Source organism: Aulostomus chinensis, chromosome 17, assembly GCF_037954235.1.
Source record: "Aulostomus chinensis isolate RoL2024-O1b breed Wild chromosome 17, RoL_Achi_v1.0, whole genome shotgun sequence".
NCBI lineage: Eukaryota > Metazoa > Chordata > Actinopteri > Syngnathiformes > Aulostomidae > Aulostomus > Aulostomus chinensis.
In genome coordinates, this window is record NC_141336.1 from 19,101,503 (window position 1) to 19,124,773 (window position 23,271).

Below are 23,271 nucleotides of genomic sequence, written 5' to 3' on the forward strand. Positions count from 1 at the left end.
CACTTAACTGTTGCCATGACAACATTTAATACCCCCGTCATTCCAAAACACATTGCAGACTTTCTAAAAATAAAGTGTCTTTTTTCACAGACTCCTCTCCAGACAGCTTTCACAGTGAAGCCATGTGCACTACAAAGCTCTAATGACCAATTATAAGTCACAGCGGTGTAAATGGACACCTACTGTACATTAGCTAACAGTGGTGGGTGACCTGAGAGAGGCTCGGGTCAGGCGCTCCATGAGGCTCAGTGACTAGACAACTCTGGCTCAGTGTTGCTCTGTGGATGGAGACGTGGAGCCAACGTGAATACAGCAGACTCTCAGTGGGGCGCAGCCAGAGAGGATGCTTTTGGCAGTGCGGGGAGACAGATTAAGGCCATGTCAGCTACCGCTCCAGCAGCAGAACAGACAGCCAGCTCATGGATGTGACTTTTACGATGATACAGCCAAATCGTGTACACGGGAGCCCTGTCAGATCATTCTCAGTACTATTACTTCTACGATTTATGCAGAAACACGTGAAATGTACCTGTTTTTTTGAAGATAAACAAACAGGAATTGCTGATAATTCTAAAAAAAAAAAAAACAATCCCCAACAGATTCATGATGTGACACTGTGCAGTTGCATGAGTAAGCGGGCTGATGTGCCTGAAGTCGCCCTCATCTCTGAAGCTCAGGGCGATGAGCCATTCAGCACATGGATCTTATGTAACATGCGGGAATGGACTGTCAGCGGAAAGGAAATCAAGCAAGTCAAACGCTGACCACTATCTTGTCTGTGACAAACAACAATCAAAAGGAAAACACACTGACCTCCTTTAAAATATCCACATAAGATCACTTTATTAAGTATGCACACAAATCTTTTTTTTTTTTTTTAGCATCATGGAATTTACATAGAGTGCATTAACTCTCATAAATGTGCGTTTTTTTGTTTTTGTTTTTTGTTTTTGGTTGGAGGATAACTAAGTCATCACTGTTCAATAGCAGCTGATAATGATGAGGTAGACAGTGACACTCCCAATATGTTCACAACTGGTCGTTAACGGGGTTAAAAAGACTAAAGTGTAGCTAATTAAAAACCGAGACATGAGAATAACAACCTGCATAGGGCAAAGTACTGATACTAAGAAAAGAAACACTATAAATATACCACCTACACAGTCAGATTAACAAACATTACACCTGTGAGCTGGAGGGTACACACTGAACAGACTATGCAGGGATCAAATATATTCATATAAAACTTTCAGTAGAGATTGCACATTGAAAGTGTTATAATGTGATGATCTGAAACATGTGTAAGCCATACTACTGTGTAAGAATCCTTTCTCTTGTAACAGGTGCTGCAAATATACCTAGTGGATAAATACTGTACATCACATTTGAAGATAAAATCAATAAAATAAACATTTTTAGAATATAAAAATAAACTTTAGAAACTCAGAATAAAGCGCTAATAACCACATATCAGCAGCTTGGATTTACAGTTGTATGGTGTTATTATCTAATACTTGGCACGCTGTTGCTAAGTTACTTGGCGTTAAGACTGTAAATGTAATTAAGAGCTGATGATACATACAGTGTTATGGCAGCAGTAATAATACACAAGTTAGACAGGTGCACTGTTGTTAATAAATAAGAGGGGGAAAAAAATCCCTTTTTGTCAAATATTCATTTGTCACATAGCAGCCCAAAGTAAAGGCCGCGGCAACAGTTAATAGGCAACGCACCGACAATGAGTGGAACTAAACTCCTTCAAGATTCCTTCCAAAAACCTCACCTCATGTAACAGTCGTATTTGTTAACAGTCAGCTGAAGCCTATTGAAAGACTGGTGACCTCTACTGAGGAGAGCGTCACACACACCGTTGTAGCGTAAGGCGCACAAGCACGCCGTAACAGTCAGAAAGCTATCAGAGTGTAACAGTTCTCGTCATCTATTCATAGTATTGGTCATTTTGAAACATTTGCTTTGCTTTTCATTAATATTAAGATAAGAAAGTCATACACAAGACAAGGTGTGATAACGTGTAACTATCGTATAAATAATGATTATGATTAAGTCATTAAATCAGGAAAATCACATTGCTTTGTCTCTTGAATGTGTTTTGTAAAGTGTCGGTGTGTTTGACAAAGAGCTGCCCGTGCAGGTCACATGAACCTGTCACAGTCGGAGTAGTGTGTGATGCCTAAATAGAATATCTTGTGTGTGCAACTCTTTTAAGATACATCACAAATATCACTACAGCCACTGTTATCATTTGAGATAGAAAAGTCATATATACAAAGACGTCAACAATTATCCTGGACGCTCCATCAGAGGTCCAGAGGAGTCAAAGCAGGCTTGCTCAGACCCTCACAGCCACACCGCAGCACTGCTTGCTGGCTAAACATCCACAGCAAAGACAATAAACTCTGTGATTGGTCGATCCTATTGTAAAGTGTGACCGCACCATACATTCGCTACGCAATGCGACCCCCATTCACAGAGCAAAGCCACAACGCTGCAAGTTAAACAACCTTATTCCATGGCAACCACGATGAGTGATTTGACAGCAACAGTTCCCACTGCGCGCCTCAGTCCGCCTTGTCCTCGCCGTTCTTGGCCCACCCTCGGCTCATGGCTGCCACCACAATGCTGTACATGTTGAGCCAGGCTTGACGCAGGGGTGCCGTGTAGGCCTGGCCCAGACTGCACTGCAGCATGTAGAGAAGGGACTCACCCACCACCTGAAGTAAAACCAAAACAAACCCCACACACACACACACACACACACACACACACACACACACACACACACACACACAGTCATGTATTTTTCACAGTTCAATCATTTGTGAAATTGCTTTTTGAGAGTTGCAATATAATATTCCTACGGCAAATGACTGTGTGTTGACTCCCACTGCCTGGTGCTTCCTCCCCAGGTTGAGCAGAAAATCCTCCAAGGAGTGAAGGTCATCCAGGTGGCTGACTGCTGCATCGATCACAAGCATCACCTGGGATCGCACACATGCAAAACAAAAAAACAAAACAAGACCCAAGCAATGTGTTTAAACAATAGGTGTAAAATATGCGTAGATGTATGCCGGTTACTCTGCATGGCGCTGACCTTGGTGACATGTTCCAGGAACTCAGGGCTGGAGAGGCAGTCTTGTGTGGAGCCACAGTTTGTACTGTAGTGGAAAAGAGTGAGGAGTGCAGGGTCCAGCTCAAACAACCTGAAACAGACACACAAACGCACACACACACACACACCACCCACTGTTCTATAGGTGTAGAAATGATGCATCTACAAATCTCTCCTCCTAGCATCTAATTTAGTGGCAGCTGTCTGAAAGTGGATTATTGCAGTCTGTCGCCAAGCAACAAGTCAAGCCTCTGGTCCCAGTGAAAGTGTGCAGCGAAGGATCTAGCTGGATTCTCTCTCAACCCTCGTGATACATATTCCCTGATGTTAAGTTAAATAACAAGAAGCTTATTTGCTTACGAGTAAGCCATCTGCTGGTTGTGTTACCTGGAAAACATGATCACACCATGAGGAACTTTGTTCTTGCCAAGGCTCTCCCAGCTGCCTCGTATCAGCTCCTTGTCCTTCCCTGACAGCTTCTCCATCCTCGTTACGGCTTCTGCTAGAGGGGAAACACACAACTCCTCTACAGGACAAGAAGACTCAGTTGTGGCAGAGCCATAATATTTGAACGAATCCACAGTTGAAACTTCTGCCACCTGGAAAACAAAGTGGAGCATCAAGTGAGTGTATCGCAGCCGGTGTCATATCTAAAAAGGAGAGAGATAGGAGAGGGGAAATGGAAGGAGGTGGGCATGATTTCCTGTCTAGAGATGCACAAACATACTGTACCTTCTTGAGGTCAGTCTTCGCTCTGAACTTCTTCTGGTGCTGCTGGGCAGAGGGGTATCTGTCTATGTGTGTGTGAGTGAGTGTGTGTGTTTGTGTGCAAGCAGGCAGTAACTCTGGTGCACTTGTTCTCTCGTTCCCCTGCCCACGGTGCAGTCAGGGAGACAAGTTCTGCCACGCTCTTATCTGTCACACTGGCGTCTATCTCTATCCCTCTCCCCTCTCCGTTTGCCTCTTGATGTGCTCTCTCTCCAGCACTGGGGATATTATTCATGCCACTGAAGGAGAAAAAGAGGGATCTCTCTCTTCTGCTCCAGCCAGGCTGCAGCGAGTCACAGCTCCTCCTGGAGGTGAACCGAGGACTTAAACATATGCGCACACACGGCACTTTACAAAATATCTTAAAATTAGGTGAAGAGAGCTTAATTAGAGAAACATTCCAATGAGTGCAACTGCGGATGTTTTAAATGCAAATGAGGACTCTATTCAATGGAGGTCTACATCTACATTTTCTCGCCTTCCGAAAATATGTCATTTTTTTCAAGTTTTTCAGAAAACACAAAAAAACTGGAGACAAAACATCATAAGGAATTGATTTAAGCAAAAAAAATGTGTTTTTTTTTTTCAAAAAAATGACTTAGGCAATTATTTTAAGAAGGTGACGATTTGTAAACCATGCATTTAAATAATAAGACCCCTACACCTTGGTGAAATGACATAGTTCATCTTCTCCTCCGGGCCACTCCTCAACAGCGTGATGATAACATTCAGCGGCCAGGTGCACAGCCTCTCATTAATTTGAATGTGATGTGTTTGTTCCCTCGCTCAGCCTCCACATTCACCCTGGTTTCAATAGAGGCATCCGGCAGTGGCTCGCTAACACATTTCATACACGCAGGCCCCCCCCCCCCCCCCCCCCCCCTCAGATATTATCTAACAGGTTGGGAGAGATTGGTTTTGTTTTCAGCCGTGCACCGGGGGAATCAGAGGTGCATCAGAGGGATACACGGTTCCCATGACAACCTGACAGGATGGAGCCCTTGAAGCTTTGTCATGTGATGTTTGAGATCTTAAGGAAGGGAATATGATTTTTTTTATTACATCTATAAGTGCCACGTGTCAATCTATTATATAATTTATTACCTCCACTAATGTGAGGGCAGATTGATCATAGCACCACCTGCTGGAAAGAGGAAAGGATACACACACACACACACACACACACACACACACACACACACATATATATATATATATATATATATATATATATATATATATATATATATAAATTTTGCACTTTGATGCCATCATCCAAGATGTCTACAAGCTGATTTAAGTCACGGTCAAAGCACCTTCTCCTGGTTATGGGAAGAAAGCCTCATGTAAGAAACTTTTTTTTTTAACATTAAAATTTTCCTGCGATATCTTCATGTGAAACTCAACATATTAGGTGTGGGTACTCTAGCGCCACCTAGTGGATGCAGGACACATTACACAGTCTGCTTCTTCATAAAAATCCAACAATAATGAGGTTTGCCCTCTTTCCCTCTCACCGGCCAGGGCAGCCACACATTGAGTCTCAGTGTGTGAGAGGCGTGTGGGAGTTAGAGGGCCCACTCATCACTGCTTGCAGCTTTAATCAGGGTACGAACATGAAAGTTGTAAGTTCACTTTGACAAAAATATGCCCTTCCTGGTTTTGCTATTTTATTTTCAGAATTATGTACATTTGTCTTTCTTTAATAAGAAAGGTATACCTAATGCGTTACATGTTCTTTTTATCAGCACAACATACATTTTCAGATTCAGTGAGATTAGATTATGTATCCACAGACTTCACATCAAACACAAAATAAACAGCAGTATTAACTTAGCACAAATAGTTTTTAATGTTAAAAATCATTCATTTGCTTCAATGAATGACGCGCTGGCCAACAAAAAGTGATCCTGCTGATCCATGATGACCTTTTGATTAGTATTGTATATATATATTCAGGCATTCCTTTTATGGTTTATACAAAAAAAGGATCTCAGAAATTCCTGGAAGGCTTGCAGCAGAAGCCAGTGTCCAAGAGTATTTGATGTGGGTCTGTGGGCTCGGCTTAGACCACTGAGCTGCCCTGAGTGAATGCAGATGAACAGCGAGGGGTTTATTTAGGTGGCAGTCTGGGGAAACAACCGGGAAGGAGAGACCCATGTCAGACACGTAGTGTCCTTACAAGACCTGTCTGATTCCAAAATACGCCATTTTCAATGCGACTAAGTGAGAGCAGCTGCATATTTAATATGTCGCAAAACAAGTATAATCATTTTTATATGGAAGCTTCTGAATTTAGAGCGAGTAAACATGAGTGTTAGAGACACAGTGGGCTCAATGTGTTCTCTGTTTATTCTGGTAACCAAGTGTTCATCATCCACCAAATTACAGTCTTCATATTCCTTAGCGACATTGTTGTGATAAAACCCCAAATTGCTGTTTTATTTTCAGTTTAATCTGGATGAAATTCCGTGCAATTTCTACACAAGTATAAGTTAAAACATATAAAATCATTACATGGGATATTGCTCAGCGCACTTGTATGTTTCACGGATCAAGTTATGACGTCCAGCTATTTCATAATTTCTTAATTTATATCAGGTCACGTTGGAGCATCAAATTCTTGGTGTGGATAGTTTGAATCATTTTTTGAGCAGTGCTGTTTTATAGCGCAGAGGCCACAAAAATTGTGTGCCGCCCAAACCTTTTTGATCATGGCATTTCTTCCCCTTTGGACTTCACGCTCTTCTCCTCCACGTCTTCAATTTTCTCCCCGTCGTCTACATTTTCTTCCCTAAATCAGACATGCTGGGTTAGAAAATGCCTATATTGTAATTACATTGAACTTTTACTTGGCTACAGTATTTTTCTTTTTTTTCACTATAGACAACAGGGCAGGCTCAGAAAATTATGTAATGTAATACGACCAAACCACATGATGTCCTTGGCTCTCCAGCACTGGTGCTATTCATAATTTTACCGGACACAGCGGTATTACATAGTGTATGAACAAGACTTGCTAAAAATTCTCACTCTGGATAGCAGCTATGGATGCCATTTTCAGCACTGTGGCTATTCTCCTCCGTATCGTCCTCAGATTTGGACGATGATGATGTCCCTTCAACTGCTCGCCCGTTTTCTTCAACAAATTGCTCTCTTACGCCTGCTCTCTTCAGCATGTCTCTGTAGGTTTGTTCCGCATGACGTTTAGCATTTTTCTGGAAAGACAAAATAAAAGTTAAGGATGGAGATGATGTGAGATCATACGGGAGCGAAACATGTAGCTTACCTGTTTAACCTGCTCGAACAAATATGGACGCTGTTGAATGCGTGCCTTCATGTCCCGTAACTCCCTCGTGTACTCTCTTGTCCGTTGCTGGTCAGCCTCCCTTCATGTCAGAGAAGATTATAGTTTACGCTACTGTGGCAGGCGTGTGTGGTTGTTGGGATGTGGGCAGCAGAAGTTGCAAAACTGGGAGAATGAACGGCCTCGCTTGACCATTACTCACCGACGGCGCTGTAGTTTTTCATTATGTACTTCTCTCAGGCTGCTATGTGGATCAAGCAACTTTGCATGGTGGGAAACGGTCTTCTTCATGGCATGTGATCTCATCTGGTACTTCTTCAACCAGTCCGCACTTTCCTGATTCTTACTGTCCCTCATCTCCATGGATTTTCTATAAAAGACAAAAGGTTCTGCATGACAGTAGATCTAACTATTTGATGAGGAGAAGTTAACGGTGGAAAAATTCACAGACTCAAGCTCAAGTCAGTACGTCACCTGATGGCCATGCAGCGCTTCCTTACAGCATCGGTGATATACGTTGGGAGTGTGTCGGTGGACAGTGATGTCAAGGCGCCCCATGACTTGCTTCGACTGAGGGTACTTCTATTGGGTGCCTTTGGATGAACAGTCAAGCAGTCTAATTGTTATTTACTCAGGTTTAAAATTGTGCAGAATGTTTTACGCTGATCAGCTGTGGGACAAAATTTTCTCTTTAATTTAATCTGAGTTCAAATGTGATTTGTGACATCTCAGCTAGTTTGGTGGGCGGTGATGGTGCTGTACTGAACCTGCAGCGCATAAATGTGAGAAATGACATTTCAGAGCAGAAGACATCTTGTATTCAGCAGTTCATATATTGAAATTAAAGCAAATTCACGTTCGTTGGTCCATAAATTCTGGAGTAGATGTAGAATATTATGATGTCTTAAGTTTTAAGTTACAACGTGTGGATCAGATCTGCACAGTCTTCATACACCCTCATTTTGCATCAACTTTCACCCTACAAATACCGTAGGAATTAAATCCAGCATGGTGCAGGGTTTAAGTATCACCAGACGTTATAAATTGAAAACTGTGTAAGAATAAGGTGATTGATAAACAATATACTAAATAAGTATGGATTTTCTCAGTCTCTCTACATTAAAACAACTTTGTTGCGAGAAATCAATTCCAGCAACATTTCACAAACATTGACAACACAGACAGACAAAAACCTGGCATCATACCGTTGACTTGAGAACAACACATTTTGAATGTGGGCTATCAGGGCATCCCATTTTCTCCACACAAATATTTTAGCCTTCCATTCATAGAATTCTTAATAACGATATTGTCACGGTATCTGTAGAACATTTGAAAAAATAATAATAATAAAATTTCTCTTTGAAAAATTAATTTTTGATGAGTTTATGTGTTGCCTATATTATAGATAATAAATGATGCTGGCTCGATTATTATTATTATTATTATTATCATCATGTGCTTATTATCAACAGTGTTGATAATTAATTTTTTCTCCCCAACACTGGTGTACAGAGTGACAGCCTCTCTCAAACTAATGACTGACATGTTTTTAAAAATTTTACTCAGAGAAACCAACATACATGTAACTTGACTCTGTTACAATTTAAGTAACACTGAAACAATCAAGCGATATCATATCTTTTGATATTTCTTACTTCTGTGTATTGACATGAACTTTTTTAAGGTCCATGTCCTCATTAACCAGTACATCTGCCAAACCAGAATGTTTGACAGGGTTGAAAAGAAAACATAAATCTAGTAATTTTACAGTTAAGGGCCAGACGGTCAGCTAATTTCACATCACCACCGAATGTCTGTTAATTACAGTTTATTCTACTAAATTAGTTATTATGGCTCGTGTGAATCATCCTCCCAGACAAATTTCAAGGAATTTACGTAAAAGTGATCTTGTGAAAAGACGATATCATGTCAAACATATCTGAATATCAGACAGGGCAAAAATATGGTTTGAGTCAAATGACAAGTTGAAAGATTTGAAATAAAACTTTTCGAGGAAGGAGCGTATTTTTTTCTTTGAAGAGGGCTTACTGTACATTTTTAAAGTAGCATTACGACTCCACAACTGTGGGAAATGGTCTGGACAGCCTAAAAAAAAACCTCATGAGGCTAAGAAAAACGTAATCCTTGCAATAAATCTGTCATTACCAAACCACTTTCTCTAACAGACATGGAGGAGAAACTGATGTGACCCGGCTAAATTCCTAGGTTACATATTATGAAATTTTACTTCAATTCTTCTAATATGAATGACTTGTGCGTGCTGAAGGACCACAGGAATGCATGGTAGTATCTTGTCTTGCCTGTGCCATAGAAACCCTCAATTCAGCAAATTCTCAACCCTATATACATTTATACCCGTGTGTTTCCCCCTCCCGCGAGTAAGTATATCAGTTTATCGGAATCTGACTCCTAGAAACAGGGATGAAGCCCTCTACAACCAACAGAGCAGTATGACACGTTCCACAATGTTACCACTCTGGAATAGACTGTTGAGATAAATTAGAGATTACACAAGATTGATAAGAATACCTTCAAATTCGAATGTACTGCAGGATAAAAAATGACTGTACTGTGAATCTGATCAAATTTATATGCCCCTCTACAGAGCAAGGATTTTGGGAAAATACTGGACAAACGTTTTCCCATCCCCCCTCAAAAGAGAAGGTATGGGATTGATAAAGTGGTGGGTGGATGCGTCCATCAAGCAGTGAAAGTGTGAGAAAAAGAGTGATGTAAAACTATAAAGTGAAACCATCTGGGACTGGTGCTTTTGAGCCCAAGATATAAGACTCTGGTAGGTTCCATCCTCATCAGTACCTTGCTTCTCTGTCAAACATCCTCAGATAAATCTACTGATCATGAAAGTACGAATAATTTTATGGAATGAAATTAAACACCCTCCTTTTAGTTCCCCACTAGAAAATCCTAGCCTCAAATTTTTGCCTCGATATTTCGGTGTTAAGGAGGACAAATGTATCCATGCTTTGGCAAAATATTACCTAGGAAGAGTGACATTTGTTGAACAGTAACTTCTGAAGACAAGTCTAACACCCTCTTCCACACCATGAGGGATGTCACTAGCCTGAAAACTGACACAAAAAATCTCTCAATATTGACAAAGGCAAAACATAATTCTTTCATCTGCTACTTGATCAGACCTAGACCTAAATTAAAACAATTCTTCCTTGGACTATGCTGCACCCCTCCACCAAGTTTTGTGAAATTTGGGCCAGTAGTTTTTGGGTAACCCTACCACAATATATAATCTAAAAAAAAAACATGATATGGTGGGGCGAACTACAAGGCCAAAATCAAACTAAATTAAAAATACAAAAACCTACTCTAAGTAACCAAAGCAATCTCAAAAGTCATTCAACAAAGAGCTGCGTAAACACCTCAACGATGGTAGTACTACACAAAACATGATATCATACCTGTGAGTTTTCAGGACTCAACCTAATTTTCCTTGTTGGAAGAGCTGATGTCCGCAGGTAGAAGGGCTGACACTTGGTAACTTCTTTACTCTGTGTTTTCCTCAGCACCTCAGTCTGCAAAGCCTTGTGCAGCTTGCTAAAGTCAGGGCTCTGATGGGAGATTTTTGGCTGGAAGCTCGGTTTCTCATCCAGGAATCCCAGTTTTTCCATTTTGGTGCGCTCAGCAGTACGAAGCTTTGGAGTCCCGGAAGAACTGGGATTCTTATGTCCCGTGGTCTGGATGTGGACTTTCCCACTAATCTCCTGGTCTGCACAAACATTACAATACAGAAAAGTAGAGGAAGCTGAAGTTCTGTCTGTGGAGCAGTGGTGGAATGTATTTCTATTTAATGCCTCTTTAAACTGCTTTCAGGGTGAAATACTTGATGTTTACTGCACCACATCTGTCTGACAGGTGTATTGATTACAATGATAGTGTCCTACAGGCTACTTCTGGTCTAAAACTCATATACGGTACTGATATTTTATTTGCAATATGTGGAAATGTATTGTGCCAAAGTAGTCATATGAAACAAAGGAGGCTACAAAATGCAACATAAAGAGGTGTGACCATTGCTTCGACTCGACATTAATGTGTGGTACTGATTTGGAGTCCCTAGGCCACATGACACAGAAGAATAAATAAAAGATATTACTAATTTTGCAGCATTTAAAACATCTGGTCGTGATTTGAGTCATTCGGAGTCATGACATTGAAGCCGTTGGATATTTACCTGGGAATTTAGCTGTATAAAAAAAATGCATTTTGCACAAGGATGTTCATATAAAATGTAAGAGGCTATAAAAAATAAAAAAGCTAGGTATGTCCTTCTGATGTGCCTGTCCCTGGGCCGCATGTTGGGATTGATTCCTGTCTGATACCAGACACGCCATGAACCACTACGATCCATTCAGAAAAAATGTTTCAATCAACCAACCTGTCTTTTTTGGTCCTTTGTGAGATGTTCTAAACATCTGGTTTTTTTCATCCTTAAAGACTTGGTTCAATGTCACTACCAGCTTTTCTTTTTTCTCCTTTTCTCTCTCCTGGAAGCTGAAAGGTTTCTGTGCTGAGAGCAGAAAGTTTTTCCTCTGCTCATGGACTTGCTTCCTCTCCTTCTCTCTCAGCTCCATCATCTCCTGGAAGAGCGTAAGCTTGACATGGCTGGGGACAGGAAGAGCACAGAACTTCCTCTGGCATTCTGCCACAGCCTCCTCCTCTCTGATTTGCTGCGTTGTTTTAGAGGAAGCAGCACTTTCACAGTGTTGTGCCCTAGTATGAGGCAGCCTAGAAGTTTTATTGTCGTAAAGGTTGCAGCCTGATGAAGGCACCCCGGCTGAAGGCATCCCTGTCTGCCTACGATGGCTTGAAGTTCCTTTGTCAAGGGTCAGAGCGGGTGTCGAGGTGGCTAGCCTCAGTCCTGCATGTCTGAGAGGGAGAGTATAAAATATTCAATTACAGAGATCAGTTATGTTTAGAACAAATTAAAATAAAGAACGTGCATTTTTTGTTGAGGATGTGAATTTATATCACTGGACTTTTGGTCCACATCAGCTGAAATGAGAGCGTTGTGATGAATCCTCTTCTCCAGTTCCTCTCTCTGCCTCCTCTCTGTCTGCTGCAGCTGCTGCATGAGAGTCTCACGCAGGGACCTGAGCTGCTGCCGGAGTATCAGTTCTGAGTTGAGTCCATCTGCCAGTAAGTCCTCCAGCTTTAACATAGTTCTTTTAACTAAAAAGTTACAGCGAATGAGCCAGAGACTTCACCACAATAGCCAGCGATGTTTGCTCATTCTACCAATTTAACTTGACCAAGTGTTGATGCTGAAAGCACACAGAAAACTGAGTCAACAACATTCAAATTGATTAGTTTTCATTTATCAAGTAAGAATATCCAACTTTTTCTTTTAAGTTTGGGTGCTTTCTCAAATCTACAGCACTAGTTTTTAAATTAACAAAACATGCAAGTGGTAAAGAAAAATGGAAACTAGCTAGGGTTGCTTCGAAAGAATATTTTTTCGATGAATCATTTAAAAGTCAAAGAAGTAACCAAACTTGAAGAAATAGAAGATGGAATTGACTGGATTTGACTTTACATTTCAATTCTTGGTCTTAATTTATGCTGCTCTACCTATCTGTCGTTTCACATTATATGTTACACTTATCATTACTTTAAAACAAATGCTAACTGTTGCTTCAGCCAAACACAAATCGAACTTCCAGACGACTCCACCTCCGAGCTGTGTAAATAGGTTACTATAGCAACCACACATTCTCCCTCGCGCTCATCAGTGTGTAATGTCTATGAATAGACGACTATTTAGCGTTAGTTTGGCTCGTTAATGTTTACAACATTTCTACCAGCAAACAGAGTTTCGATATCTTTCACTATTTTCAGCAGCTTTAAACTAAACATGGAAAATGAAAATCTAGAGCGATCGCGGCGGCCAACCTCGTAAATTTCTCTGCTCCGAAACGCCTTCCAACTTCGTGTGTCTTCGCTGACAGAACAAACAACATTTTTTCTCTCGGAAATAAAGTTAACAAGAGTTTATTTCTAACAGCAGTGCCGACGGCAGGTGTCCGGTGGTGAGGCTCAGGTCTCAGTCTTGGTCGCATTAGCACAGTCGGTGGCCAGATGCGGAAGCGCGCGCTCGGCTGACGCCTTTTTCTGATTGGATATGAAACCGGAAGTCTTTCCTCCGCTTGTCAACACAATATGGCTGGATTATGAGCGCGACACTGCCGCTGTTAGTAGGACACGTTCAAGGGGAAACGTCTGGTTGAATAGCAAGTAGGAGGATTAAAGCTTCGAGGCTGGACTGGTTTCTGTGGTTCTGATGCCGAACCTGTCTCACACCGAGACAGAATAATGCATAAGATCACCAAGGCTACGCTGGCCCTAAACGGGGTTGGACGCTGTGTTATTGCAGAGAAACACTCGCCTGCTTTAAAAATCATCAGCCGGGGATTGGTGTGTGCAGAGCATAACAACGACGGTGGCAAGACTGAGGTCTATGATGTTATTATATCTGGGGGAGGGATGGTTGGATCTGCTATGGCATGTTCTCTAGGTGAGTGAGATCCTCCCACCGCCTCCTGACCACATCCAGCTGTGTCAGGACGGCTATTATTAACCTGTCAAAATCAGAATGAGCACTAGTGTTTCCAAGAGCTGTCTTTAGGGAGACACAGCCATAAAACCACAATATTTTCTCCAGAATGCACTAAAACAGCAACTTTGTGGTGGTGTAAATAAGAAAAGCATGGATATTCAAACCGGTTGACACTATAAATGCTGAAATTAAACACTCCTAGCTTTCCCTTACCCCCTACTTTAGAGACAATGTTGTGACTTCTCTGCTGTTTGGTTTACACACAATGTGCACCATTGACAGGCATGGATCCTAATTTGGAGGGTAAGAAGATTCTTCTGCTTGAGGCTGGCAACAAGAAAGTGATGGACAAGGTCCCTGTCAACTACAGCACCAGAGTCAGTTCCATCAGTCCAGGGTCTGCCACCCTCCTCAGTGGTACTGTACACACTCATACAACCTCTTAAGGTTTTACATCCTCTTCCCTTTGGAGAGAAAACATATAAAAATTCAACATGTTGTGATTAAGCCTTGTGACAGCTGAATATTAAACGGCTGCCACCAGGTAAGCCAGGGATCAGACACTGTCCTCTCTTTAGGGCTTAGCAGGGATCACACTGTATCTGACGACAGTTGTTCCGCTTGTGATAAAGGTCTCCTGGATATTCCTCAGACTAGTTCTTACATAATTTTCTTCATTGGGATTTTGGTACCCCGAGGAAAGCGAAACTGAAAATAAATGATATTTCAGGGCCTGTGACTCTTGGCTCATATTTTAGCATCGATCGTGTGTTGCCATTCTAATTTTTAAAGCACCTTTTAATATAAAGAGAAATTGATTGTTACTTGCTTTTATCAACTGACAAAATGAAGCCTTGTACAATAATATAGAAATATGGGTATATGATGATGCATCTTTTTATTTATTTTGACAATATCTTTATTGGATTGCAGATACAGGACAAAGTCATTCATTGACCAAAATACAATGCACCCCCTTTTTTCCCCCCCTCAGTTTTTCAACTCACTTGTCCCCTCACTGACCTGTCATTTATTCATACAACTGTAAAAGGGGAAAACAATAGCTCCTCTCAAAATAGTATGACAGGATAAAAAAGGAAGAAAAAAAAAAGGCCAGAGAAAGCAAATGTGACAGATCATTCTGTCGGTACTCGTGCATTAATAGTAAATGATGTATAACCTTTAGGTTATATATGTTGTTCAAGACAAAGTTATAAAATGCTGTACATTAAAAGTATATGGTAAACCTCATAAACCCATGATTTAGAATATGAACGGATAAACACAAATATTTGTAATGGTAGTAATAATAAATAGTTTTAGATATTTATATAAAGAGAAAGTGGTGAGGTATAAAAGAGAGTTTTAAGAAAAGATATGAAAGAAAATATTGTGGTTGTCTTCTTGACATCCAGACGCCAAAAACCTGATCACCTTTGGTCACAAAACAAGAACCAGTCGAGCTGCAACTAAAAATTCTCTCATCATCAATTAATCTGCTAATATTTATTTTAGTTTCTAAGATATCAAGAAAATGCTTATCACAATTTCCCAGAGCCCAAACAGACATAGTCAAATTGCTTCTTTTGTGATTTCAAAAATCAAAATCTCAAGGAATCCTAATTTTCAGTCTTCGGTGATGAATGATTTGGTGATTTATTCTCTTTCGATCAGTAAATTGTTGCAGCTCTACAAGCCCGTCTCCTTCATTAAATTTACAGGTCAAGACCATTGTGCATGAGGTTCTTATATTATCTTCAGTATAAACTTATATAAAGATTAAATTCACTGCATATTTGTGTCCTAATTCTATTTCATGAAAAATGGGTGCACTTGAACACATTCTAATTTGCGCAGTTGAAATCATTCAGCCTCTGACACAAAAACCTAGCTTTGCAACTATTTTTTTTTTCTAACTGTTGTTGGGTGGTTTGTTTGTGTGTTTGTGCACACGCAGGTATTGGTGCATGGGATCACATCACAAAAATGAGGTGCAAACCCTATAAAAAGATGCAGGTATGTTGTTCTTAAGTTGCTTTTTCAATCTGTGTAACAATCCGTGTGCTCCCGTGTCAGAAGTTCAGAAGAGTTGCATGTCAAGACATAAAAAGTTCTGCGAAAGTCCCTCACAACTAAAATTTTTCTTCATACGTCCTTTCTAATTTACGGGCTTTCTGTATGTGTGTATATGTATTTCTGTCATCCATCAAACGTTTCACCATACAATTAGTGGATAGAAATATCTGTGACACTCAGCTTCCACTCACTCATTCATCTTAATGAACAAGCAACACAATTCTGGCTCATATAATCATGTATATGCTATGTAATCGTTCACATTAAAGTGGCAAACAGTGGTTTCATGTGACATGCAATTTCTTCTTTCCTCTGTGTAATTTATTCCTTTTCGGTAGCTCTGTAGAATCTCTGGCACAAGACATGCTAAAGAGTAGAATTTATTTTTAGAAAAGGTAATCTCCTGACCTACTGAGGGCGCTGGATGCCTCTCTGACCGTGCCAGCTTCATTTATTAAAGCCATGTTTTCTATGAGGGATAAATTATTGTGACGTCTTCAAATTAGTACTCATTCCCCTTGTCTTCTAATTATGAAGATTCATGTGAACGACGTCAGGAAGATGAAAGATTAGGAGAGCGGTTGTTTGCTGCAACGTGAACCCGCTTTATGGCTCTGGGTGCAGGCTTGTAAGATGTGGTTGGTGTGTACCAAACCGTGGACCACAGGGTTTCTCTCTGGGCCTAAGATGTCATCATGCAGTGCCTTAGAGTGATTATGGCAGCGTACCTCTCCCATTATACCTCCATTCTGCTACCACTCTTTTTGGGTTGTTGAATCTTAGTTATATACATCTCGGTCATGGAAGTGGAAAGTATGTACTGCAGGTTTAAATAACATTCTTTCCATGCAGTAAAATACTCTCCCACCTTAAATGTCAGCTAAGAATTTACATTTCAAACTGAAGGAAAAGTCAGTTTTTGCCACTACACCACCTTAAAATGCCCAGATTTTGCTCCATAAAGTTGTAAGGAAATGTATTGTTTCAATCACGCAAAAAAAGTAGCAACTCATTCTTACCCAAAGCTGCATCATTTCACTCCGCGTTAAACAAAACCAAAACAATTTTTGGGCTGGTCTCTTTAAATTTTTTCTCCCAACCACTTATCACAAGTTGCAAACCCACTGTCATTAGTGGTTTTTTGTAGGGGTATATCCCCCTACTTTATGGCAAGTTGGAAAAGTAGTGCAGCGGTGTATTACTGCTGAATGATTGGTTGTGTTGCCATAGTTACAACCCAGGAGAGGATTAACCTTGTGCAAACACTTTTTAAGCCCCTCATGTTTAACTCAAATGGTTGCAGCGCACAAGCTAAAATATCATTCTCTTTTAATCAAATATTGACTCACTCTGTAATATTCACAAACATGTAAGTTTTTTTAAATTTGTGTATCCAAGAAAATGGTTGCAAAAATGCCAAAATGTCTTTCAGTCCACCACCTCTTAGGGCTCCATTCAGATGAAATCATCCGTGGAGCCAGAGGGGAGTTGGTGACCTTCATTGCTGTGCCAACCTCCAGCAGCAGCTAACATCTGTGATGTGTTCAGTTCAATGAAGCAGCGCATCTCTGCCCAGCTATATATAGGGCGAGGGGATACATTTAAGGGTAAACCGCTGGCGTAATGGGTCTCTCATTTAGGTTTGGGATGCCTGCTCTGATGCCCTGATCACATTCGATAAGGAGAACCTGGAGGATGAGATGGCCTACATCGTGGAGAATGACGTCATAGTGGCTGCACTCACTCGGCAGCTGGACACACTGTCTGGTGAGCAAACACACACCCTTCATGATTTAAACAGAAATCCTCACCTAGTAGCTGACGTCCTGATTCCTGTTCCATCTGCCTAATGGCTCCGTTTATTCCATCCTGTTCCCGGGTTCAGTTTATTTGCGCTCGCTCCATTTGACTGTTTTTAAAGACATTTCCCTGCTCCATTTATGTTTTCCTGCAATTTCAATCGAAACCTCACATTTTGGGAAGTGCCAACCCCCGGCACCCCGTGAGGACACGTGAGGTGGTCCAGTGACCTATTTAAAGCTGCCATGTGCTTGCAGCTCTGTCGCCTCTAAGTCACCAAATGCTGACAGTGTACAGTGCAGTTTTGCTGTTGACATTAGACCAAATGTTTTGAGGTTCTTCGTTCTGCTCGTGCTTGACAGTTAAAGTGGCATATTTATAAACAGCGTTCAACTTTTTTTTTTTTTAACCAAACAACGGACGCGTGGTTGCAGCACGTTTTTTGCCTCATGTGCCGTCCGCTTCTTTCTATCCCCTCGTTTTAGCAGTGGTGTTGTTAAGGCCGAAACGCGCTGCACGAAACGTCTGCTCTCCTGCCAGCTGTTTTCAATACAACCTCGCTCTCCAATCGCAAAAAGCCCATATTTAAGATTTGTGTTCAGCATCCAGTAGCCAATATGTGGATGTATCCTGTTCCAAGTCGGCATGAGCAAGCGTAGCTCAGGGTCCTTTTATGTTTGGCATGACCAGCTGCTTATATTTTAGGAAGAGGAGCAGGTTTAGAGCAGCATCTAACAAGCTGGCAGCATGTGCAAAGTGTGGCCTAGTGTGCTTGTAGATAAACACTATTAGTGCAGTGCGGCAGGCCAAAACCATTAAGACGACCTGTCAAATGTGGACTTCAGCAGCTCCCATGTGCCAGGGAGGAAAACCAGTGGTGTTTTATGAGGCAGTTTAAAGGTCCTCTACTGGCTGCAGGCAGGCCAAGCAAAAATTAGCAAAAACACTGATTTAGTGTGACGATACATACAGGCCCAAGACTAGCGCCTTTTTGTTTTGAGAGAAACACACCAGATGCCATTGTATTTTAAGAAACATATTTTTCTCTCACTGCTGCCTTTGTAGTCAACACTTTTATGCTCTTGTTGTTTGTCAGATAACGTGCAAGTAAAGTACAGATCCAAAGTGGTGAAATACACGTGGCCTATGCCCCACCAGGCTGCAGACTCCATCCCGTGGGTTCAGGTCAGGTTGGCCAGCGGGGAAACTCTTCAAACTAAGCTGCTGGTCAGTAGTATGTCATCACCCAGGTTGTGGTGGTTCGTCTTGTTTATATTTTTCCAGTGTTTTCCTCTGTCATTTTTGTTTTTCAGATCGGTGCAGATGGACCAAACTCCATGGTGAGGCGGGAATTAGGGATACCCACAGTCAAGTGGAATTATGACCAGTCTGCTGTGGTTGCTGTGCTGCATTTATCAGAGGTACAGAGCGAATTGCTTTCAAAGCTGTGGCGATACAACTGTAAAATATTGCCTTTCACAGTAGCGTACTCAAAATGGCCCGTCATGTTATCAGAATTTAATCCAGTTTATCTGATAACTCTTAGAAAGTCTAGAAGAGCTGCACAATTAAATGATTCATGCATTTTCTCGTCCGGGATGGTTCTAACCTGCAGGGGCCAACTTGGCCAGCATGTACATGTGCACGCATCCTCTCTGCAGCTCAGGAATGTTGCCACGCATATAAACTCCGCATACTGTGAAACGCAGAGAGACTTACGTGGCAAAAGGACTTGTTTGATAAGGGTTTGAATGTAAGGAATGTTTTTTTGACATGAAAATATGATGCACTATAGCTTTAATTTGTGTGTGTCAGTTTTCAGTCACTTTATTCCCAGTGGACACCTGCAGGCTCTTGATGTGCACGGCTTGCTTATTTAGCTGGGTTGATTATAGATCAAGGTGCACTCGCAGCAGGATGAATGATGGTAGGAGGGAGTGAGCGGTGTGTGTATTTGTAGCAAAAATCAATAAACAGCTTGATGATGCACCATGTGGATTGAAAATAACGTAACTCAAAACTTTTGTTTGTTCTCAAAAACCTAAAGGCGGTTGAAAACAATTTCGTCCCGAGGTCCCACACCTTTGATGGTCGTTTTGACTGAACTGCGAGGCTTTGTAGTTAAACAAAAGAGCTCCTACAGGGTTCTTTGCAGCATGTCTTTTCCGTTGTATTTATAATTTTACGCTGACATGTTGAAGGAAGGCCCATTGTTTGTGACTCCTTGAAGTGGTTTTATCTTGAGAGTACGCTGTCTACTGCTGTGCACATAATTTCAGTATTTGATTCATGTGTTTGACAGCCAACGGAGAACAATGTTGCATGGCAGAGGTTCCTCCCAACGGGGCCCATCGCAATGTTACCGGTAATTATCAACATGATCTACCTGTTTATCTTGATATATCAGTGTGTATGATGAGGCCGTGCTCTGTCCCGCAGCTGTCAGACACTGAGAGCTCTCTGGTGTGGTCGACCAGCCATCGGCTCGCCGAGGAACTGCTGGACCTGGACGAAGAGAGTTTTGTCGATGCCATCAACTCGGCCTTTGTAAGTGATGATTTAACCACTGAAGTGCTGATGCTGTATTTACAGTCAGATTCCACATCTGTCAGTTAGATGTTGCAACATTTTTGTGTTTGTGTGCAGCGTTCTGTAAGCGGTATGGGTTCCCCGAGGACAGATGACTCACGCGTTGAGCTGTTTTCAGAGATTTAAACAAACACTAGGGTCATTGTTTTGCCCAGACTGGATACAATACTAATATGTCCCTGCAGGAGTGATGCACCTATCTGTTTTTTGTGTTTAGAGAAACTCCTTTTTCCCAAGCTGGCTATTTTTACAGCCTGCTGATGGACGGGGTCACCACGGTTGAGTCACGTTTGGTTTCAGGCCTGGTTTGCTAATTAAACCTGTGGTCGACCATTACTGCATGGAATGTTTTTCAAACAGAGCTAATTCAACTGCATAGCCTGGCCGGCATCTTCTTTTAATTAGCCCAACTCCCGAGGCCCTGCCAAACCCGTTAGTTAGGGAGGGGAAGAAAAGCACTTTCGCTGGCCTGGAGTTCAGCTTTGCTCCAATGTCTGCTAATTTCTTTGTCTACACAAAACGTCTGTTTTCTCTCTCTTCTGGACGTTTTTCTCCCTCCTTGAATCTGTCCTCTTGTCTGTGTGTCCGTGCACCAACAGTGGAGTCATGAGAACCAGTCCGAGCTGATCGAGACAGCAGGCTCGCTCTTCCGCAAAGCCCTCTCAGTCATCATGCCGTCTGCAGGTTCACCTCGACAGCTGCCTCCAAGTGTGGCAGGCATTGGCCCAAAGACCAGGGTCATGTTCCCCCTGGGCATGGGTCACGCATCAGAGTACATCAGGCACAGAGTGGCCCTCATTGGGTAAGAAATCAATGCCGTAGTCTTCACATTGAAGATGGAGAAAGTCAGATTGAGATATAAATTTTTTATATTACCAGTGCCTTGACTTCATGTGTACTGCACTGATACTCTGACATTGTGATGTACATAAAATAACACACTGTTCTGTGTGTTGAATGTATTTAGACAGACAGAATATGTTTGTCTTTCCAGGGACGCAGCCCATCGTGTCCATCCTCTGGCTGGTCAGGGAGCCAACCTGGGCTTTGGGGATGTGGCTTGCCTCACACAGCTCCTGAGCCAGGCAGCCTTTAACGGGAAGGACCTGGGTCAGTGAGAACTTTAAACAGACACAAGCACAGCAACCATGGCACAGTGGTTTCCCCTAAGCTCTTTTCCATAGCCCCATCTCCGGTAGCATTTATTGGATGTTTTTCTGTCCATTCTGCCAACAATTATATGTTGCTTTTTTCATAAAAATGACAATCCTGTCATGTGATATGTTGTTTGTTTTTTTCCTTCACTTGAATGTCCTGGAGTTAAAATCGCATCAGTGAAGAGAACACATGAACAGAACTCGAAAACATGTTCTGAGTCTTTTAACTTTCAGTGTTTGTTTGTGCAGGAGCAACAAAGCACCTTTTAGAATATGAAACTGACCGCCAGCGGCACAATTTACCAATGATGGCTGCCATCGACCTCATGAAACGCCTCTATTCCACTAATGCGGCTCCTGTGGTTCTCCTACGCACCTTCGGCCTGCAGGCCACCAACATGCTCCCAGCGCTAAAAGTAAGCTCCCTCTCTGCTAGGTTGTACCTCCACATATATTCCACTGCACATCCCAGTGAACCTGACCAGCACTGATAATACCAACCACCTGTCACATCTAAGCTCCGCCTCCACCCTCTTTTCTGATTACACAGAGCTTTACTTTAGCGGTGTCTATAATTTCCAGGGTTCTGAACCTACTACTATGGCATCTAAGTTTAGCCCCAAATTTAGTGTTACCAAAAGTGTGTGGGTGGGGTGCTGGGCTGGCACTGGGGCAGCGGACAGCGGTGTTGGCTTGTGTTTTCACACCCCTTTTATTACCGACCACTCATGTGAAATGGCTTTATTCCCTACTAAGTGATTCAGACCAACACGACTAGTTGTAAAGGCATCTCACTACGATGGGAGTGCATGTTTTTTTTTCCGTATGAAATGTTGTGATTTCACTGGTTTACAGGTCTTGTACTGAGGTTGCTTGCTTGTCACAGGTTTGTAAGAGTGACTCAAAGGTTGCACGGTTGTTCAGTGTCTCCTTTGCTTCTGCAGGAGCAGATCATGACATTTGCCAGCAAGTGAGGTGTTTGTCGCGCAGCGGTGGATCTCCAGCGATTAGAAGCAAGTCAGCCTGTAAAAATTGTGACTGTCCCAAAAACCTAAATTAATAAAGTTTATTTTGATCTTTATGATGTTTCTTCCTTGCTAAATAATAAACCAGATTTTACATACAGTGCAGACACATAATATTACGATTAGATAATTTGAATAGCACCTTTCAAGATGAGATGTCATCAAGTGCTTCAAAAAAGGAAAGGAAAAAAGAGACGAAAACCAACGATAAAACAGGACATCAAAAGTGCCGACAGATCAAGAGTTCCACGTTTTGGGAGCGAAAACCTCCAAAACACAGTCACCTCTTTGAAATAAGACTGGAACAAAGAACAGCCAACAAATCCTGATCCTACTGGTATTATGTGGCTGCAGCAACTCTTTTATGTAGGCGGGTGCTGGACCATGTAAGGTTCAAGAAACTCTGAACTGGATTCTGTAATTGATGGGAAGCCAGCGTAAAGACTTTGGGATTAATGTGACACGAGATCTTTTCCTGGATTCGGTCAGTTGTATCACAGCGGCATTTTTGAACAACTTGTAAACCATTTAGGGATGAATCGTTTAAAGAGGAACTTGCAGTAGTCATGCATGTTTAGTAATTTCCAATTCTTCTAGATTAAATGGGTCTGGAGGAGACCAGGAGTGGACTTAACAATCATGCTGGTCAAGCATAGAGACACTTGGACAAATACCACCTGGGGCAAAAATAAGAATCTGAATAGTATCAGGACAGTTAAAACCTTTACAACTACTGCAGTTACACGTCAGCAATTTATCTGTGTTGTAAAAGAAATCCTGTTAATACTGAAATATGCGGAACTAAA

General features: G+C 41.7%; 3 protein-coding genes across 11 annotated transcripts; 1 reads left to right on the forward strand and 2 right to left on the reverse strand.

Moving 5' to 3' along the window:
- Positions 1–831: 831 nt before the first annotated feature.
- On the reverse strand, positions 832–6,626 carry ngb (neuroglobin). 3 transcript variants are annotated; one of them, XM_086182440.1, is made up of 5 exons: positions 6,603–6,626; positions 3,518–3,629; positions 3,113–3,221; positions 2,880–2,999; positions 832–2,732 (listed from the first exon to the last, which is right to left on the reverse strand). In XM_086182440.1, exons 2-5 carry the CDS (start codon positions 3,613–3,615, stop codon positions 2,580–2,582), a joined length of 480 nt encoding a protein of 159 aa, XP_086038566.1. In that variant the 5' UTR covers positions 3,616–3,629; positions 6,603–6,626; the 3' UTR covers positions 832–2,579. The 3 variants fall into 3 exon arrangements, with proteins under 3 accessions (XP_086038566.1, XP_086038564.1, XP_086038563.1); XM_086182438.1 differs by lacking the exon at positions 6,603–6,626 and adding an exon at positions 3,863–4,342 and having other exon boundaries at positions 3,518–3,729; XM_086182437.1 differs by lacking the exon at positions 6,603–6,626 and having other exon boundaries at positions 3,518–4,342.
- fam161b (FAM161 centrosomal protein B) lies at positions 4,899–13,324 on the reverse strand. 7 transcript variants are annotated; one of them, XM_086182433.1, is made up of 10 exons: positions 13,155–13,324; positions 12,206–12,526; positions 11,641–12,131; positions 10,664–10,971; positions 7,680–7,798; positions 7,408–7,575; positions 7,188–7,287; positions 6,932–7,116; positions 6,603–6,692; positions 4,899–5,042 (listed from the first exon to the last, which is right to left on the reverse strand). In XM_086182433.1, exons 2-9 carry the CDS (start codon positions 12,421–12,423, stop codon positions 6,611–6,613), a joined length of 1,671 nt encoding a protein of 556 aa, XP_086038559.1. In that variant the 5' UTR covers positions 12,424–12,526; positions 13,155–13,324; the 3' UTR covers positions 4,899–5,042; positions 6,603–6,610. The 7 variants fall into 7 exon arrangements, with proteins under 7 accessions (XP_086038559.1, XP_086038558.1, XP_086038560.1 ...); XM_086182432.1 differs by lacking the exon at positions 4,899–5,042 and adding an exon at positions 5,162–6,027; XM_086182434.1 differs by lacking the exon at positions 4,899–5,042 and having other exon boundaries at positions 5,162–6,692; positions 12,242–12,526.
- On the forward strand, positions 13,152–22,521 carry coq6 (coenzyme Q6 monooxygenase). Its single transcript, XM_086182436.1, has 12 exons — positions 13,152–13,776; positions 14,101–14,235; positions 15,776–15,834; positions 17,535–17,661; positions 18,791–18,921; positions 19,008–19,115; positions 19,997–20,059; positions 20,134–20,241; positions 20,883–21,085; positions 21,278–21,393; positions 21,690–21,856; positions 22,385–22,521. The coding sequence occupies exons 1-12, from the start codon at positions 13,575–13,577 to the stop codon at positions 22,412–22,414; spliced, it is 1,449 nt and encodes a 482-aa protein (XP_086038562.1). The 5' UTR covers positions 13,152–13,574; the 3' UTR covers positions 22,415–22,521.
- The last annotated feature ends 750 nt before the right edge of the window (positions 22,522–23,271 follow it).

Coding starts and splice junctions, on each gene's coding strand:
- ngb (XM_086182437.1), bottom strand. CDS start 3,750: ATGCTCCACTTTGTTTTCCAGGTGGCAGAAGTTTCAACTGTGGATTCG. Junction 3,000..3,112: donor TCCTGGAACATGTCACCAAG/GTCAGCGCCATG, acceptor GTGCGATCCCAG/GTGATGCTTGTGATCGATGC. Junction 2,733..2,879: donor TCAACACACAGTCATTTGCC/GTAGGAATATTA, acceptor GTTTTACTTCAG/GTGGTGGGTGAGTCCCTTCT.
- fam161b (XM_086182433.1), bottom strand. CDS start 12,423: ATGTTAAAGCTGGAGGACTTACTGGCAGATGGACTCAACTCAGAACTG. Junction 7,288..7,407: donor GAAAAACTACAGCGCCGTCG/GTGAGTAATGGT, acceptor TCTGACATGAAG/GGAGGCTGACCAGCAACGGA. Junction 6,693..6,931: donor ATCCATAGCTGCTATCCAGA/GTGAGAATTTTT, acceptor TGTCTGATTTAG/GGAAGAAAATGTAGACGACG.
- coq6 (XM_086182436.1), top strand. CDS start 13,575: ATGCATAAGATCACCAAGGCTACGCTGGCCCTAAACGGGGTTGGACGC. Junction 15,835..17,534: donor AACCCTATAAAAAGATGCAG/GTATGTTGTTCT, acceptor TCTCTCATTTAG/GTTTGGGATGCCTGCTCTGA. Junction 18,922..19,007: donor CTCTTCAAACTAAGCTGCTG/GTCAGTAGTATG, acceptor TTTGTTTTTCAG/ATCGGTGCAGATGGACCAAA.